Source organism: Cucumis melo, chromosome 7 (assembly GCF_025177605.1).
Source record: "Cucumis melo cultivar AY chromosome 7, USDA_Cmelo_AY_1.0, whole genome shotgun sequence".
NCBI classification, from domain to species: domain Eukaryota; kingdom Viridiplantae; phylum Streptophyta; class Magnoliopsida; order Cucurbitales; family Cucurbitaceae; genus Cucumis; species Cucumis melo.
In genome coordinates, this window is record NC_066863.1 from 27,990,578 (window position 1) to 28,007,088 (window position 16,511).

Here is a 16,511-nt window from a genome sequence, read left to right on the forward strand (position 1 = left end):
TTTCACACAACACACCTTCAATAGAAGAAATGGTCATTGTTGATTCTGTGTTCAAAATAGAAAATCATATTCGCTTGAATCTGTAGCAAAAATAAAAGAAGATTGACTTCCTATAACGAAATTGAAAAGTTCAATGACCAAGACACACAATAGGCCAAGCGTTCTTTTTTTCTCTTCCAACTATTCTTTTTCATCTCTTCTTCCTCTTCATTCAACTTTCTTTTGACATTTCTTGTCAAGGCGAGTGCGTGTGTCAAACTTGAACATGTCCACGGTAGCTAAAAGACACAAAAATCGAAGTAATGGGAATGCTTCGATGTTTGTGCCTTTCATAAACGAGTGCCAGAGTGCATCTTGAAACATTACCTAATATTTATACAGAAAGATGTGTAATTTTCATTCAACGCCAATATTAAAAGCAGTGAGAACAAAATTGAACTTTGCCATTGGTTGAATAAAAGAATATTTGAATAGAAGAAATGAATTAAGTAAATGCACAAGCTATAGAAAGAACCTTCTACGCCATGAGGAATGGCCTCAGCCTTTTGATAGATTTCCAGTCTAAAGGCCAGCATGCCTCCACCTATTGCTCACATGTTCCCAAGCTCTTAAACGTCTTTTAACTCTTCTTCCCTCTTTTGCTACATTGTCACCAGTTCAATCTAGAGAACAAAACAAAACACAAGAAAATTAGCTGTGTTTAGATGAGACAACCCATATAGTAAAAGTGGAAGTACGGTCTATTGAAACGATTGAGAGAGAGAGAGCCCCAATTCGAAAGAGACTTTTTCCAATTGGACAAAATAGAAAGAAAAAGCTGTTAGTAAAACAGAGTATTCAGTTCACACCAAGTAAAGAGTCCAAGCAAATACACAGCTTCTTCAAGGTTGGTTGGTTGAACTTCACTATTTACTATGTACAAGAGGAGAGTTACAAGTAAATCTACAGATGAACTGATTATTGTTGAAAGCTATGAATCTATGTCAGTAAACAGCGCCTTGGAAACAGAACGACATGACTGATTTCCATCACCATCTCGGTTATCTCTTTGGAATGACTGACTTTTTTCTGGGGTCTCACAAACCAGGTCATTGCTTTCCCTATTTGGGTACTTCCTCTTTGATGCTTTTTTAAGATGATTCATCCTAGGTTTCCTTGCCTTCGTTTGTTTTGGTGCCCAAACACGGTGCAAATCCGGTACCCAACTCGTAAAAGATCCAAATCTTCGGGCCCTTTCTCTCATTTCTTGAGCTTTGATCAGTTTGCTAGTGTAGACATTATTGAGCCCTGGAGATTTTTCATTGTCATTTTGATGGGCTTTGTTTTCTACTGAAACTGGATCGTTGGAGCTATAGTTGTCACCGACTTCATCACTAAGTAAGTTATCTCTCCAAGAATTATTGCTATCCTCACTGAAGAGAGGGTGATTGGTAGATTTATTCTCATCAACAAACAATAACAAATCCATTTTTTCATAGATCCTATTCACAACCTCTCCTAGACTTTGGCAGTACCTGAAATTTTAAGCAAAAAAAGGTAAAGTGAGTTCAATGAAAATGTCCATCCATCAAAAATAAAAAATTGAATTTGAAACAAATCATCTGATCCGACCCCAGAGATCCATGAACTAACCCAGATGCATATACATACAGGTGGTGCAATGAAAGAAACAATAATCACTCAAATTAGTAAATAGCTAGTAAGTTGGTTAGGGTTTTAGTTATAAATAGAGGGTTTGGGTTGAGAGGAAGGTGTGAAGAATTTTGTGGGATTTCCTTGATTGAGAATTTGGAATAGTCTAGCCCTCTCGAAAGGCTAGTGATTATCTTGTTACTTGTCCTTAGTATATTATAATATGTTGTCAACGTATTTCCATATAATTCTATCTTTTAGTGTTCTTGTTGTATGTTCTTGAGTCCTCTGGTTAGGTGGTATCTTAACACACGCTCTACATAAAAGACTCCAACTGTGCAAAATAACTCCTATAGAATAGTTACAGAAGGTCTTCGAAACTGGAGCCCACAACAAAACATGAAAATAAACAAGGGTGAAGGGACCAAACTTAAATAAGGTCCCTATCCACCCCTCTGAGAGTCCTAGTATTCTGCACACCTCACAAGATCCATAAAATTGCACACACTCCAACAAGCCAAAGAAAACAATAAGTGATCCACAGTTTCCATTTCTCTAAGACAAAGGTGAATGAAGGGGGAGAGAGGTAAATTTTGGAACTTCCTTTGAAGCTTATCATGAGTATTTAAATTTCTATAAGCAAGGGACCAGAGAAAGATCTTTACTTTATTAGGAATTTTATGCTTCCAGTCTATGAAGCACAACACAGATAATAATGTGAGATATGGATACATTAGGACAAAATGATATGTTAATTTCGTAAAACTAAGACAAGGATACATTGAAGATACTCTTTATTTATTAAAAAAAAAAAATCTAAGATAATATGTAAATTAAACATAAAGTTACTAAATGAATACACTAAAAAGCATGACTTTGTTTGAAAGACTTTGTACCTCAACGTAATACTAAATGTAATAGATAAAGGCTTTGTTTATGTATTGAAAGGTTTTGTACCTTAATTTTTATCCTCCATAGGATGGGACTTTAGGTGAAAGACGTGACTCACTCCTCCAACGTTCAAATTTGAGGGTGGAGAAGCCAACTGTGCATCAATTTTTAATGTAGAAGCTTATTTGAAGTCTTCATGATTCAGAAAAGACTTTGTTTGGTTGAACAGGATAATAGAAACAAAAGTCACTAATATTTGGTTGAAGTGCTCCGAAGATATTGTGAAAGTGTCTCCTATGTATACTAAAAGTGAGCGATAAGTCAATGGAAGCAAGAATGTATGGTGCCAAAAGTGGTTAAGGGGAACTAGTGGGGCCGCAGGTGATTTGGGGTAGGAGGGCCTGTTGGTAGTGCAATTGATATTTTTCTGAAGAAGGTTTTTGTGGAAGGTCTCATTAATGGAGGGGGGATGATGCAGGTGCTTGGTGGTAAGCTATTTTATCTCTTTATGATTGACCACAATTGGAAAGTGATGAGGATAATTAGAGATGATTAGTATGGTTCAGTTAATTTTTAGTTTGGATGACACTTTAGATTAATTAGCATTTAATTAGAATTAATTAGTTAATTATGGAATTTCCTTGTAACGCTGCAAATAACCAAAATAGGGTTGTAAATTAAAAGCTTTCGATCAATATTACAATATTGAACTTTGTGTTTTTTTAGAGAATTTCTCTCAATATAGGGATGAATTTCCCTAGTTTGGCCATGTACTTGGCCTAAATAGATTTAGCAACTAGTCTCATCAAGAAGGGATCTCCCCAACCCCTACCTTTAAGTGGTCTCTTTTGACCTAATATCTTCCGAGTTTTTTAAAATAAATAAATATACTTTTCTACAAAAACAAGTACCTGCTTTTTATGATTTTTCCAACATAATTTTTTATGTTCCAGTCTCCAAAAAACCCTCCCTCCAAATGGCATTGAATTGTCTCTAAAAGCAAACAAATATCTTTGACAAACTTTTGCTTCATGGATTCACCAATGTTGAGACTAATCAGCGACCGTAAAATCTCCATTCGAAAAAAGATCTGCAATTCATGTCTGGTGCTTGTTAAGAAAAGTCCATGAAAGAATTGGATTCAGATTCGACTATCAATCTCAAAAGAAATATTAGAAAATTATAAATAAGCAAAAACAAATGATTTGATCCAAGGATACTCTCTAACTATGTGGTCTGAGGCTTGTCCAGCAGATCCTGGACTACTCTCCTCAAAGGGGAGGCCATGGATCTTGGGCTTGGTAGCCAAGTCTTCAGGCTCCCTCAGCAAGAGTTTATTTAGTTTTCTAGCAACTGTGCAACTGATACTTGAATCAGACTTTCTGGTATTTGGTTGATCATCTGATGTTCCCCCCTGCACCTCATTCTTTTCACTTAACCAGTATATAGTTGAACTCACAAGTCGCTCTGCCAAAGCACCCAAGTCAACAACTTCGGATTCAAGTCCTTGCTGGATCTTACAGGAAAGATTATTGAAAAAATCATCAGAAGTCTCCAAGTGGTGATCAATGGTTGCTTCAGCCAATGTTTCAGAGGCCTTAGCCAAGGAATTTTCTTGACCTGATGATGTTACTGGTTCTTTACTTTCTTCTTGCAACTGTATTAATCCATCATCTTTTTTAATGAGACTGCCCTGCTTTAGTTGCAACTTCTCCGGTAACCAAAGCCCACATAAAGAGGATTTCCTGACCTGTTTTACCCAGCTTTTGAAAAATTTCAATTTCTTTGAGCTATTACAGTATCTGTCAAAGTAAGCATTTTCAAGATCAATCTTCACGTGTTCAAATGCTACCTTGCAAAAATCTGCCCAAGTGAAGTTTTGGATTGAATGTCTAGACTTCTTGACTGCTTTCATTTTACCATCTCCATCTTGAGAACACTTAACAGAAAGAGAAGCATCAAAATCAACCATATTGCATGATTTGTTCAAATCACCACCAAGTTTGCAAGTATTGTTACCTTCTTCAGTCCCCATTTCTTCCAAACACCTGTCCTCATTATTAGGGTCCAACATGAAAGGGTAGAATTCCTTGTCAACGACAAAGAGAAGGGCTGAAGAAACCATAAAAGGTTTTAAGATTCCTAAATGTGAACCACCATTGGCATTTGAAATAGACACTAATGCCCAATAACCTTCCTCATAAAGAAAACTCATAAGAAGCTGAAAAAAAGGAATAGGTTTTGGCATTTTACACTCATCCAGTTCAAGTGCCATCATTTCCAAAACCTCCTCAGCAAAAAATTTTGTGTTACTTCCCTGGATGATCTTCAACGGTGTTTCTGAAGATTCAAGCACAAGAAATGGATAAGATAAATGAACCCTGTAACTCACTAATTCCCTACACTTCTGCACAGCTTTAACATTTAGCTTTACACCACCATCACCAAGCAATTCCAAAGATACTTTCCTTTGCACATAGCCATCTGATCTCATTTTCAATCCTCCTGGTACAGGCAAAGGATCATCAGATCTGTTTTCAAGCAATGTCTTCCATTCAAACAATTCAAGATTGCAAAACTTGCATTCTAGTGGTTTCTCGGTTCTATCCAAAATCTCAAGGCACAATCGAGCTTGTACTTTCTTCTGAAACTTATAAATGTCAAGATTTCTCAAAGGTAGTCCTATCTTAGGGTAAATCAACCCAAAAGGAAGAAGAGCAGATCCCAAAACTACGGAGTTCGACGAGGAAAATCCCCATCCTAAATTTCTAATACCACTCTTTAAAAAACTACATCTCTCTTTCAGCTCATTGTTATTTATCCTATTCTCGGTAGACTCGTGGCTAACATTAATCCAACTAAATTGAATATCCCTCTGGGAAAATGCAGCATTCACACCTTCAAACAACTCATAGAATCTTCTACTAAACAAATCTTGATCCTTAACGCATTCATCATCCACAGCCACTCCGAGAAATCCAGGCAAACATCCAACCAATTCAGAAAACGGTGAAAACAAAACAACCAAATTTTTCCGAACACCAAAGCAATCGAAACTTTCAGAGGCCGTACTAGATTCCAAATCTTCCATCACAGAGTTCCAACTATAGTCATGCAAAAGTTGACGCATCGATGCCGCAAGACATGAAGCCTGTGAGGCCATCAGTTCAGAAGCCTCACACAATGGAAATTGATGATGTTTCAATAATAAATCAATGGCATTTGAGAGAGAATCGAAAGTCACAGTTGGGTGCTCAAAGGGGAGGGAGAGAGGGCAACTGGGAATCAAATTGCGGAGTTTGGAGGAGGAAAGGAGAGGGGAGAGAGAGGAGAAGAAGAATCTGAAGGAGAAGAGAGTTGAGGATGAAAATGGCAGAAAAGATAGTAGAATTTTGGCAGTGGAAGTGATTGCAATGAGATATGAAGATGGGCTTTGGAGATGGTGAAGTGGGTTGAGATCGACAAGGAGGACTACTCGGTGGGTTTTGGAGTAATCTAAAATTGGATCAAATGCCATTGCTGCTTCTACCTGAAAGAATTCACGAACAAGAAAGAAATTAAGTTATTCAACAATCTCATGCATATAAACACACATCGACAAATGATAAACCACTTCAAACATCATTAGTTTAAACCGAAAAATGGTTCAAGACGGGTTACCAATGGGTTCTTTATCCAAGGTCGACTTTAAATAAATGCAAATTCAGTCTGTCCAAAACTAACCCGAACCTAAAAACAGAAGAATTCCAAGATTAACAAATACTTCAAAACACTTCAATTGAGTTCAAAATGGTCTAAACAAAACATTACCAGTAGCATCTTACCAAAAAGGGCTCCGGTCCTTCCTGCTAGCAAATCGGGATACTCAAATGGGTAATCAAATTTGAGGACGTCGGAGAGGGTCACGGCCAAATGTCGTTAATCAGCCAAGGAACACATCGCATACACCAAGAGGGTTCCCCCTGCCGTCGCAGATCGGCTTGTGGTCCTCGTGAAAGAATTCTGCTGTTAGAAAACTGAAATTCAATAGCCAAGAAAGAATTCTGGCGTCGAGTGGATTGGTTGCCGGAGTTGAAAAAGATGGTGTACAGTGCACTGGCGGGAGGAGACTCAAGCTAGGAAGCACAGCAGGGAGAGAGGGAGAGTAAAGAAAGACGTTGGGCCAAGCCGCCACCGTTCTTTTTCTTCTGGAAATTGGGTCCCGTGGGCCGAGTGGCTTATGATATTCAATTTGAGATGCATTCTATTATCTCATTTGTAGGAGCTTGTATCTTTTTTTTGTGAAACCTGCTACATTTGTTCCATCTACTTTCTACTTTTATTTGATAAATATTTTAGATCTTAGTACGAGAAAGATGGAAAGAAGAGAAGAAAGCAAAGTGCAAACAAATATTGTTATGATATCATGATCAAAAGTGGGGTGGACTATGCTCGTTTCTAATTCTAGAGGCAAACAGTCTTTAAGATGAACGATTTATACTCTTATTTATATTAATAATATTTAACTTGTTTTTAAAAATGAGGTTGGAATTTCGATGGTAGAGAAAATTAAGAATGGTTAGTATTTTAGTTTAGAAAAATTTTAAAAGAAAATTGGGAATGGTTGTAATATTTTTTCATTCAAAATAAATTTTTATCATTTATATAAAGAAAACCTTTTAATTTGTTATTTTTCTAATCCATATCCAATTTAAATGTAAACCCAAATCACTCCTCCAATAACCTAAACTAAAAATATGTGAATTTGAATTAGGGATATTTGGATGTTTAAACCCTAACCCCTTCCCTTCCGAAATATCCAATTTGTAAAACCTCAAACTTCCTTCCTAAATAAAGCCTTTCACTCGCTAGTCACCACTCAACCTTCTTCCTTACCTTTTCTAATGTCTTAGTAAAACTTTGCCTGTTCATCCATGGCTATGGCATTTTCAGCCACAGGCCTCGCTCAAAGGATTCCTTACTCTCGCTCTCCGCTCCTCTTCTGCATTCGCAAGGTCTTTTTCATGCTTTTCCTCCTTTTATGAATCTTCTATGTTGGCTATGGTGGTCATTGAATATGTGAATGTGTAATTGAATGTTATGTGCGTTAGGAGAGATTGTTCAGGGAGATTCAATGAGGGTTTTCTTCCCATGGAATTTGAACTCCTTAGTAAAATCACTAACCCGTGTACTCAGTTCTCATTTCTTTTCCGTTTCTTGATTATGTATGCTGTTGGTGTGTTGTTCTTGTTTCTTTTCTTTTCTTTCTTTTTTTTTTGGGTATTTTAAATCAGAATTTTTTCAGTGAACTACTTACTCTTTTACTCTGTAGGCGCGAGTTCAAAGCTCTGTAGCCATTGGGTCTGCTGCTGAATCGGCAATCCTCTGCAAGGAGCAAGATAAGGATTGTATTTCGTTTGCATTGCGTAGAAAAGGTAAACGAAATAATTCCATCTCTTATCTATATGTGTTTTTGAATTTTGAATTCATTTGGCAATTGAAGACATCAGCTTGGAGCCTCAAAGCTTTAAAATTATACTAACCCGACGAATTTGATTCCGAATTGAGAAGAAATAAAGCAGAGTGATAGCTCAATACCACAATGGAAGGCGTTGAGTTCTGAGGATCTTGGGATTGATAGTTCAATGATTTCAAAGGCTACCAGAGTGGTTTTAGATGGGCTGAGGAAACAAGGTACTCTTTGTTTTTCTCTAACGATGGTTTGTGTTGGTGATGCATTAATCTGGTGGCTAATGTTTGAACACTTCAATGATCTAGAGTGCTGCCTTCGTCATTTTGGTTCAATCTTCTTATTCCATAATCTGAGTTTCCAACCTTTTGTGAGTCTTGTTCTTCCTTGGTTAAAAATCAATACTATCACATGCCAGGTTAATAGTAGTGTAACCTTGAGAATTTTATTTCAGAATTTGAAATTTTATCAAAAGTTGTAGTTGTAGGATGCATACTTTTAAGCTTGATCTTCAGCATTGAATAAACCTGGATGCTCTTGGTATTCAGCTAGTGTCTGCTGTAAACACATTTAAATGCTTTTTCTAAAATTTTTCTTTTATTAGTTTCTTGACGATCAAGGCTTGACCTACCTGATGTTTTTCGGTTTATTTTATAATACATCTGGCATGTAGGGTATGAAGTCTACCTTGTTGGTGGGTGTGTTCGGGATCTTATCCTAAAGAGAATTCCTAAAGATTTTGATGTCATCACTTCAGCTCAACTCAAAGAGGTTCTATCTATTCTTTTATGATTGCTTTTGCTTGGAATTTTGTTATTTTTGGCACGATGATGTAGTTATCTTTGTATTCAGACAGATTCCTGCAGAACTTAGTTTCCTTTGAAAATGTACTTCTCATAATCAACAGAAAGAAGATTTTGGCCTCATAAATCATAACCTACTAATATTCTTCTATTTTAAATTATGAGTAAAACTTTGCTGATGTTTCATGTACTACAATGTTCTCCAATTTTTGAATTTTGAGGGGGTAAAACTTGGCTGATAACAAAGCTTGCAACTTTATGAGATGAGAAGTGATGAAAAGAAAGACTGAATTATATAAGATCTGCCCCCACGTGGCCAGTTTTTATGGCCAAGAGTTCTTTCAAGAGCAACTTCGATTTGAAAAACTTTAAAATTCTCATAAAGATACACTTAAAAGTTATCTTCTTATTCATAAAAGAAAACTATATTTTTACCACAATGGATTGGTCTAATGGTTCTACGCTTGTCAAAAAGTTAAGGAACAGATCAAACCATGTTGACTAGTGACTACCTACCTTGGATTAAAATTTATGTGTTTATCTGAAAACCTAATCTGGTATTACTTGAGATTAGTCAAGGTGCAAAAGAATTAGCTTGGAGGCCGAAAAATGTGAAAGTATGTATATGAATGGAAAACATGGTTTGCAGAATGATTTCTGATAATTATTTTATACAGTAAAACAAAGGTTGAAATAGAAGCAATGCTTTGCGTTTCTATGTTTCTTTCTTGACTCGGTGCTGCGACTTTCCAACACAATCGTTAACTATTCTTTAAGCATAAATTAGTTATTGGTTTTTTTTTTATAAGAAACAGATATATTCAAAGAACAAAAGAGAACAACCTAAGGGCAAGGGACAAGAGGGCCCTCCCCGAGAAAAACTAAAAAATAAGGGCCTTCCAATTGTTGAAAATCATAGAAAGGTTGTAGTTACAAAATTGTTTGGTGTAGTTCGTACTCCACCAAGAAACTGTGTTTTTGTGTATTGAAACACAATCCAAAAAGAATCAAAAGAATTATAGTTGTCTTAAAAATTCTACTGTCCCTCTCTTTTCAAATACACCACAAAAGGGAACGGTAGCACATCTCCACGAAATGTTACCCCTTAGTCTAAAACCTATGCTATTGAGCCCTTCAAGCATCAAACTATCAACCTCACTAGGAAAGACAAAACTCCAGATTAAAGATTTTGAACAACATATTCCAAGCTTTCATAGTAAAGACACGATGCAAAAATAAGTGGTCCAAGGTCTCCTTGTCCTTGAAACAAAGGCAGCACATCGAAGGTCTGAGCGCGGTGTACTGGAATATTTTTTTGAAGCTTCTCATGAGTGTTAAGACTCTTATAGGCAAGCGACCATAAGAACTTCACCTTTTTTTGGTTTTTTGTCTTCTAGATGTAACGAATCACTTAACCGAAAGATGTAACGAACTTTTAATCTGGAGCTTAACCAAAACTTCAGATGGTGGGGGTGGGGGGGGGGGGGATCTTTTGGTTAATTTAAGAAAGGTAGACTTTGTAGTGAAATTATCAGCAACATTAAGATTCCAGTTAAGACTATCACAATCGTTCCTTGGGGCCCACGAATGAAGAGTTTTCAAAATGGTGGCCACGTTGTCAAATTCATTATCTAACGCATTTTTTTGAAGACCCAAATTCCCAAAGTGACTAAAATTACACCAGCAGTCAGCCACGAAAGCTGAAAATAAGTATGTACAATCCACCTAAACATTTGCTTGGGCCATTGAGTTTTCAAGTACCGTTTTGATTTATTTTGATAACTATACAATATAGATAGCAGTTGCTGTACTGTACAATAACCTCCAAATTGCAAGTCGCCTAATCATATCTCTCAATAGTTTCTTTAAAATTATTCTATTTGTGGTCATCCTTTACATAATTTTTCTATCGTGTTAATCTGTTATTCAGCTGAAGTTCATTAACATATGTAGGTGCGGAAAATTTTTGCTCGGTGTCTAGTAGTTGGAAAGCGGTTTCCAATTTGCCATGTACATGTGTCTGGCACTTTTGTAGAGGTTAGTTGATTACTAGTTCTATCTGTTGGTCTTGCTCTAAAAAGGCTCCATTATGCAGTTCTTTGCTAATGGTTATTTTCAAGACAATTAATGCCTATATCTATTTTTCATTTTTGGTGCATTATGAAGGTTTCAAGCTTTAGCACCTCTGGAAGTAGGAATGGTTTTAATAATTACATTAACAAACCTTCCAACTTAAGTGAGCCTGATTATATTCGATGGGAGAATTGCTCTCGACGGGACTTTACCATTAACAGGTTTAATCCCTTTTTGTTGTCTTCATTTTCTTTTATGAATAAGAAAACAGAACTCTGATTTGTTATTATACTTATTTAAATTTTAGAAAGTATCAATTTATACCTCTTAACTTTAAGGGATGTCTCAATTAAAGTCCCGAACTAATAGTTGTATCAATTTAAACCTTGATCTTTTGTAAGTGTATCAATTTATAGCTCCATTATTTTATTTTTTTTGGATAAACATATTATGAGGTTTATAATTTTATCAACCAAACCACTAAAATTTCATAAGCGAACTAATTTGGACTCTAAGTAGGATTTTCTTTGACAATCATCAATGCATCAATGCTAGTCGTCTATTTTAATTTTGTTAATCTAGAACTGGAAGAACTAATAAGTTTGCACACATGTAAAAATTGATGCATTGACAATATTCAAGGTTAGTTTTAATAAATGGTAAAAAGTGATTCACTTGAGACAATTTAAGAGTTTAATCAAAACAAAATTTGGAGGAATCTTCAAGCGAAATTTGGAGGATCTAAATTGATACACTTACAAAAGTTGAGTATTTAAACCAGTGTGATAATTTGTTCACGGTTTTAATTCATACAACTCTTAACGTTTAATGGTATACTATTGCCTCTTAGATGTCAACTCTTAAGGGTATATATTGATGTTTTTCCTTTGCTTGACTTTGCTATACTATTGCCTCTCAGATGTTTATGTTAGTTTGGTCGTAACCATTTACTGCATGTCTTCCTAATCCTTGCAGTTTGATGTATGATCCATACAACAAGGTTGTATATGATTATTTGGGGGCAATGGAGGATATAAGGAAATCCAAGGTGTGCCTTTCTTGTACGAGTTTCAGTTGTAGAGTTTTTCCATTGAGTTGTTGAGCATGTGTAATTTTTGTTTCCTCTTTCCTCTTACTTCTGGATGAAGGTGCGAACTGTAAAACCTGCAAATCTTTCTTTTACTGAGGACTGTGGTGAGCAAATGTTTGATACACATGTTAAAATTTTGGTACTTTTAAGCATCAAGAAATAGGACCACGAGAATCATTTCTTTTTCTTTTATTTACCCATAGGTGGCATGCAATTTTAATGTACTGAACTCTAATTCCTCAGCTCGAATTTTACGTGGGGTAAGAATTGCAGCCCGATTGGGATTTCATTTTACCAAAGACATAGCACTTTCCATAAAAGAGTTATCTTGCTCTGTGTTAAAACTTGACAAGGTATCTGCCATTCCAAATACCGGCTAATTATGGTTTTGGCATCTCCTTGGGCCAACTTTTAATTTATTTTTTAATGTTACAGGGGAGATTACTTATGGAAATGAATTATATGCTAGCATTTGGGTCTGCAGAGGCTTCTTTGAGATTATTGTGGAGATTCGGACTTCTTGAGATACTTCTTCCAATCCAAGTATAGTTCTTGTTCTATGATTTCTTTTTTATGTTAAACACAACTTTAGTGCTGTAATTCTTCTCTCTCTCTCTCTCTCTCTCTCTCTCTCTCTCTCTCTCTCTTTCTCTCTTCCTTGTCCTAATTATTTATTCTATCTTGTAGGCATCATATTTTGTTTCCCAAGGATTCAGGAGGCGTGATGCACGCTCAAATATGCTTCTGGTTAGGGCTGCTTATTGTTCACTATTACAATTTATAATGTCTTGTTTCTATCTATGAGAATAACCAGATATTTTCTTCTTTTAGAAAAAAATTTGTTGTAAATAATGAATCTGATAGAACCCTCAAGGGATGCCAATTAATTGATAAAAGAGAGAAACAGCCAAACTCTACAGACTTTTGAGGGGTCTGGGAGTCTCCTTTTCCTTCCACAAATCTTGCATATTCTCCTACTCTAAAAATATTTTAGGTCACGTCTTTAACTTTCTAAAAGACCATCGACCACAATAACGGTAGAATCTTACAATCGATAGCATCCTCAAGTATCTGAGTCAGCAATCCAGACATCTACCACTGTATCAGTAGGAATAATGGAGTGTTTAGGGATGTGGTGAGCCCTTGAGAAAAAGTTTGGTCTCTTGCGATACGAGGTTTAATGCCTCTGTTTGGGCATTGGTTTTCAAGAATTTTTGTAATTATCGGTTGTTAGTTATTAGTCTCATTTGCGTGGCTTGCTTTCTTGTATGCTTGTGGTCCTTTTGTTTTGTATTATTTCATTAAGTCTCAGGGAAAGCTTGGTTTCTTACGAGAAAAGAAAAGGCAATAGATCACACATTGAAAGATTCCTACTTGATGCCCACATCTCTGTTCCCATAAACTTACATCCTCTCCCCATACAATGTTTATTATATTCCCATCCTTATTCCTTCCGGAACATGTAAAATGCATAGGTTATTTTGCTTGGTTTCTCTTTCCTATCAGAAACTTTTAATCGAAGTACATTTTTCTTGATCTTGCTTCCTACTAAACTAAGATTGGCTAATAAGGTGGTACAATGCTTTGCTTAGTGACTGACCTGGTTACGAAAGATACTGCTGTATTGGTAATTTGTATAAACACAAGGATTTTTATTTTCTGGTAATTTCTTTTTACCCTATGCATGAAACCAATTCCCTTTCTTTGCAATGCAGATTTTGTTTTCCAACCTTGATAAACTTGTGGCACCCAATCGACCATGCCATAGCAGCTTATGGTACAATTCATTTTTTGAATATTATTGTTTACTTTTAGTTTATTGGAAATTTATTTAATTTGTATGTCATCGATGTAATGTTAAGTCATTGCAATGTAGAGTTATTTTAATTATATTATAAATCTAGTTAACAAGTTAATTTGGCATTTTAATGTGGTAGAAGCTGTAGTTGCAAAATGCAGTAAATGGTTTTTCTGGAGAAACCAAAGTAGCAACGCTAACACTTAAAAATTTTGGCTTAGGGATTAGTGCACTTCTTGGAGCCCAATGACAATGAATAAAGAGTGGAACTCAAGTTCTAAATCAATGTTTAATGGAAATGAAGTTTACATCGTTAATTTTTTCTTAGTTGATATGAACTAGATGTGATTCAATCCATAAAAGGTCCTTCAAAATCTATTGCATGATGAGCCAAGATTATTGTTGTTGTTGTTGTTGTTGTAGGAAACAAATTTATATAATTCAAGCAAAATACAGGAGAGAACAACGTAACCCAGGGTTGAGAACACCCCCTCCGAAAAAAAACTACTGAATAAGAGCCTTCCAATTATTAAAATTCATGAAAAGGCCAACAAAAGAATTTGGTGTTATTCATACACCACCAAGAGGTTATGTGTTGCTGAACCGTCCAAAAAGAATTAAAAGAAGCACACTTGTCTTCAAAAGTTATGCTATTTCTTTCATTCCATAAGCTTGGTGCGAGAATCACATTTCCATAAAATTCTGCCCCTACCTGGACCGTCTCAGGCCTTCCATCATCCATGATGAGCCATGATTAATTTAATAAAAAATACAACTGCTTTTATGTTAGATGAGGTTTTCTATATCATCTCCAATATTTTGTGCTTTATTTCAGGATTGCTCTCTTAGCATTTCATAAAGCTTTGGTTGACCAGCCTCAAGATCCAGTGGTTGTTGCAGCGTTGAGCCTTGCTATCAATAATGGTGGATCTTTGTTTGAAGCAGTTGAAATAGCTCAAAATATCTCGCAGCCACACGCGTCATTTCATGAAATAGTAGAAAGTAACCACAAAGAATCAGATTATTCACTGGCGGAACAGGTCATTGATCTTGCAGACTCAGTGAATACGGTGTTATGGAAGATGACCAATAGCCAATATGTTTCACAAGCTATGATCAAATATCCTCAAGCACCTTGGTCAGATCTGGTGAGGGTCAAAATGTTACATTAATAATTTGAATTTGGTTTTAGTTTCTGGTGATCACAAGTAATTAAAATCTCTACTTTTCAAGCTATGCTTGGAGTGCTTTTACGTTCTAAGAGTCTAAAACCAAACATCAAAGTAATCTAGTATTAGGCAAATTTTAACAAGTTGCATATAATTAAATTACTTTGGCTGAAAGCAATGATCTTAGGGGCACTCTCAAACACCTTAATTGAAGTTTCTTCGTGTCATATATCAGTGGAACTCCATAGTCAATACTTCTGTTATTTAAAAGAAATTGAATATCGTTGGTGCTTGAATATTGAGCTAAAAATGTGGATGTTGTGAGTTATCAATTGATATTAGTTGCATCGTATCAACCGATCAGCTTTTGTGTTTAAACTCCTTAAAGATATTTATCTTTAATTGCTATATGCACAGCCATTTTAATTGATTCGCAAAGAATTTATGAACAGCATAGCATCTTTAATGTTCTAATCTTCTTGTTGCTTCCATCTGCAGGTTTTTATCTCCCAGCCTTTATCAACGAGCGTATGCAAAATTTTTGAATGTATTAGAAGTTACAACGGAAATGTATCAGTTCCGAAAATAAGTAGAATTAACCATTATGCCTTGGCTAGGGGCAACTTACCAGAGGTTCGACATGCTTTTGCTAGGATTGTTTTCGACACAGTCTATCCTCGTAACCAAAATGGACAGTTCAATAATGTTGAACCAAATGAGAGATGAATAAGATTACACTCATATATCTTTGTGCAATATGACAACACGAAGAGATGACTGATATTAAGTTGATGGGGGAAGCATTTAGCTTGTCGATATGGAGGCCGGAATGATGTCTTGTCGATCTTCCATTGGTTGAGTGGGTGAAGGCTATGTCAAGACTTCAAAAATGACATTTGGGAATGGTGTTGAAGTTTGGGAATAATGTGTGCATGGAGGACAAGTGGAACGAATTGGCAGTTTATTTGATCTGAATCAACTTCCAACTTGAGGTAATGTAAATTAATTACTAGAGAGGACCTTTGACATCCAAGCAAGTTTTGAGTGAATTGCTCGGTTACTATTTTGGTTCTTGAACATTCCCATCTTGTACTTCAAATCAATTTTTCAATTGATTCCTATTGTTTCTTTTATTGTTAATCTTTTCCAGAGGAACAAAAATCTCAGCTTTCCCTCTTGAAATTTATTTTTAGTCTCCTCTCCCATGGAAATTGTTAGTTTTATTTAAATTATTTTTTATAAAAATTAACTTCGAATCTAACTATAAGATTTATATTTTATTTTAAAACAAACACATTGATTAAAAGATGTAGGAAATATTTATAATTCAGAAAATATGAAAGTTTTCGTTATTCTTGAGCATCTAATTTTTAAAATTCATCTTATTCTACGCATTTAAAATGCGTTGTTGAATAAGTTGTATCCATATTATTGCTTTCTTCCTCGATTAGTGGATGTTAACACATTATTAGTAAATTATGTAATCTATGTATTGATTTATTTATTATCACTGGAGTATACACTAACCTTTCAATAACTTCAATTACATATCGAAAGAGTCTCAATTACATATCTTATCTAAATAACACATAAATCTTCAACTCAA

The 16,511-nt window shown here is 35.5% G+C and overlaps 2 protein-coding genes across 5 annotated transcripts; one reads left to right on the plus strand and one right to left on the minus strand.

Annotated features, from left to right (window-relative positions):
- LOC103494624 (uncharacterized) lies at positions 1-6,801 on the minus strand. Of its 3 annotated transcripts, XR_007822280.1 has the most exons (6): positions 6,348-6,801; positions 6,184-6,252; positions 3,744-6,052; positions 3,435-3,626; positions 515-662; positions 1-366 (listed from the first exon to the last, which is right to left on the minus strand). XR_007822280.1 is itself a non-coding variant. In XM_051087383.1 (5 exons), exons 3-5 carry the CDS (start codon positions 6,038-6,040, stop codon positions 971-973), a joined length of 3,033 nt encoding a protein of 1,010 aa, XP_050943340.1. In that variant the 5' UTR covers positions 6,041-6,052; positions 6,184-6,252; positions 6,348-6,797; the 3' UTR covers positions 720-970. The 3 variants fall into 3 exon arrangements, 2 of the variants coding, with proteins under 2 accessions (XP_050943340.1, XP_050943341.1); XM_051087383.1 differs by lacking the exons at positions 1-366; positions 515-662 and adding an exon at positions 720-1,514 and having other exon boundaries at positions 6,348-6,797; XM_051087384.1 differs by lacking the exons at positions 1-366; positions 515-662 and adding an exon at positions 720-1,514 and having other exon boundaries at positions 6,334-6,797.
- A 480-nt stretch (positions 6,802-7,281) lies between these two features.
- Positions 7,282-16,045, plus strand: LOC103494627 (uncharacterized). 2 transcript variants are annotated; one of them, XM_008455912.3, is made up of 14 exons: positions 7,302-7,517; positions 7,835-7,937; positions 8,074-8,196; positions 8,646-8,743; positions 10,729-10,812; positions 10,942-11,069; positions 11,824-11,896; positions 11,997-12,042; positions 12,182-12,291; positions 12,374-12,481; positions 12,626-12,685; positions 13,654-13,715; positions 14,572-14,884; positions 15,404-16,045. In XM_008455912.3, the coding sequence occupies exons 1-14, from the start codon at positions 7,437-7,439 to the stop codon at positions 15,629-15,631; spliced, it is 1,617 nt and encodes a 538-aa protein (XP_008454134.2). In that variant the 5' UTR covers positions 7,302-7,436; the 3' UTR covers positions 15,632-16,045. The 2 variants fall into 2 exon arrangements, with proteins under 2 accessions (XP_050943342.1, XP_008454134.2); XM_051087385.1 differs by lacking the exons at positions 14,572-14,884; positions 15,404-16,045 and adding an exon at positions 14,160-14,532 and having other exon boundaries at positions 7,282-7,517.
- Positions 16,046-16,511: the final 466 nt, after the last annotated feature.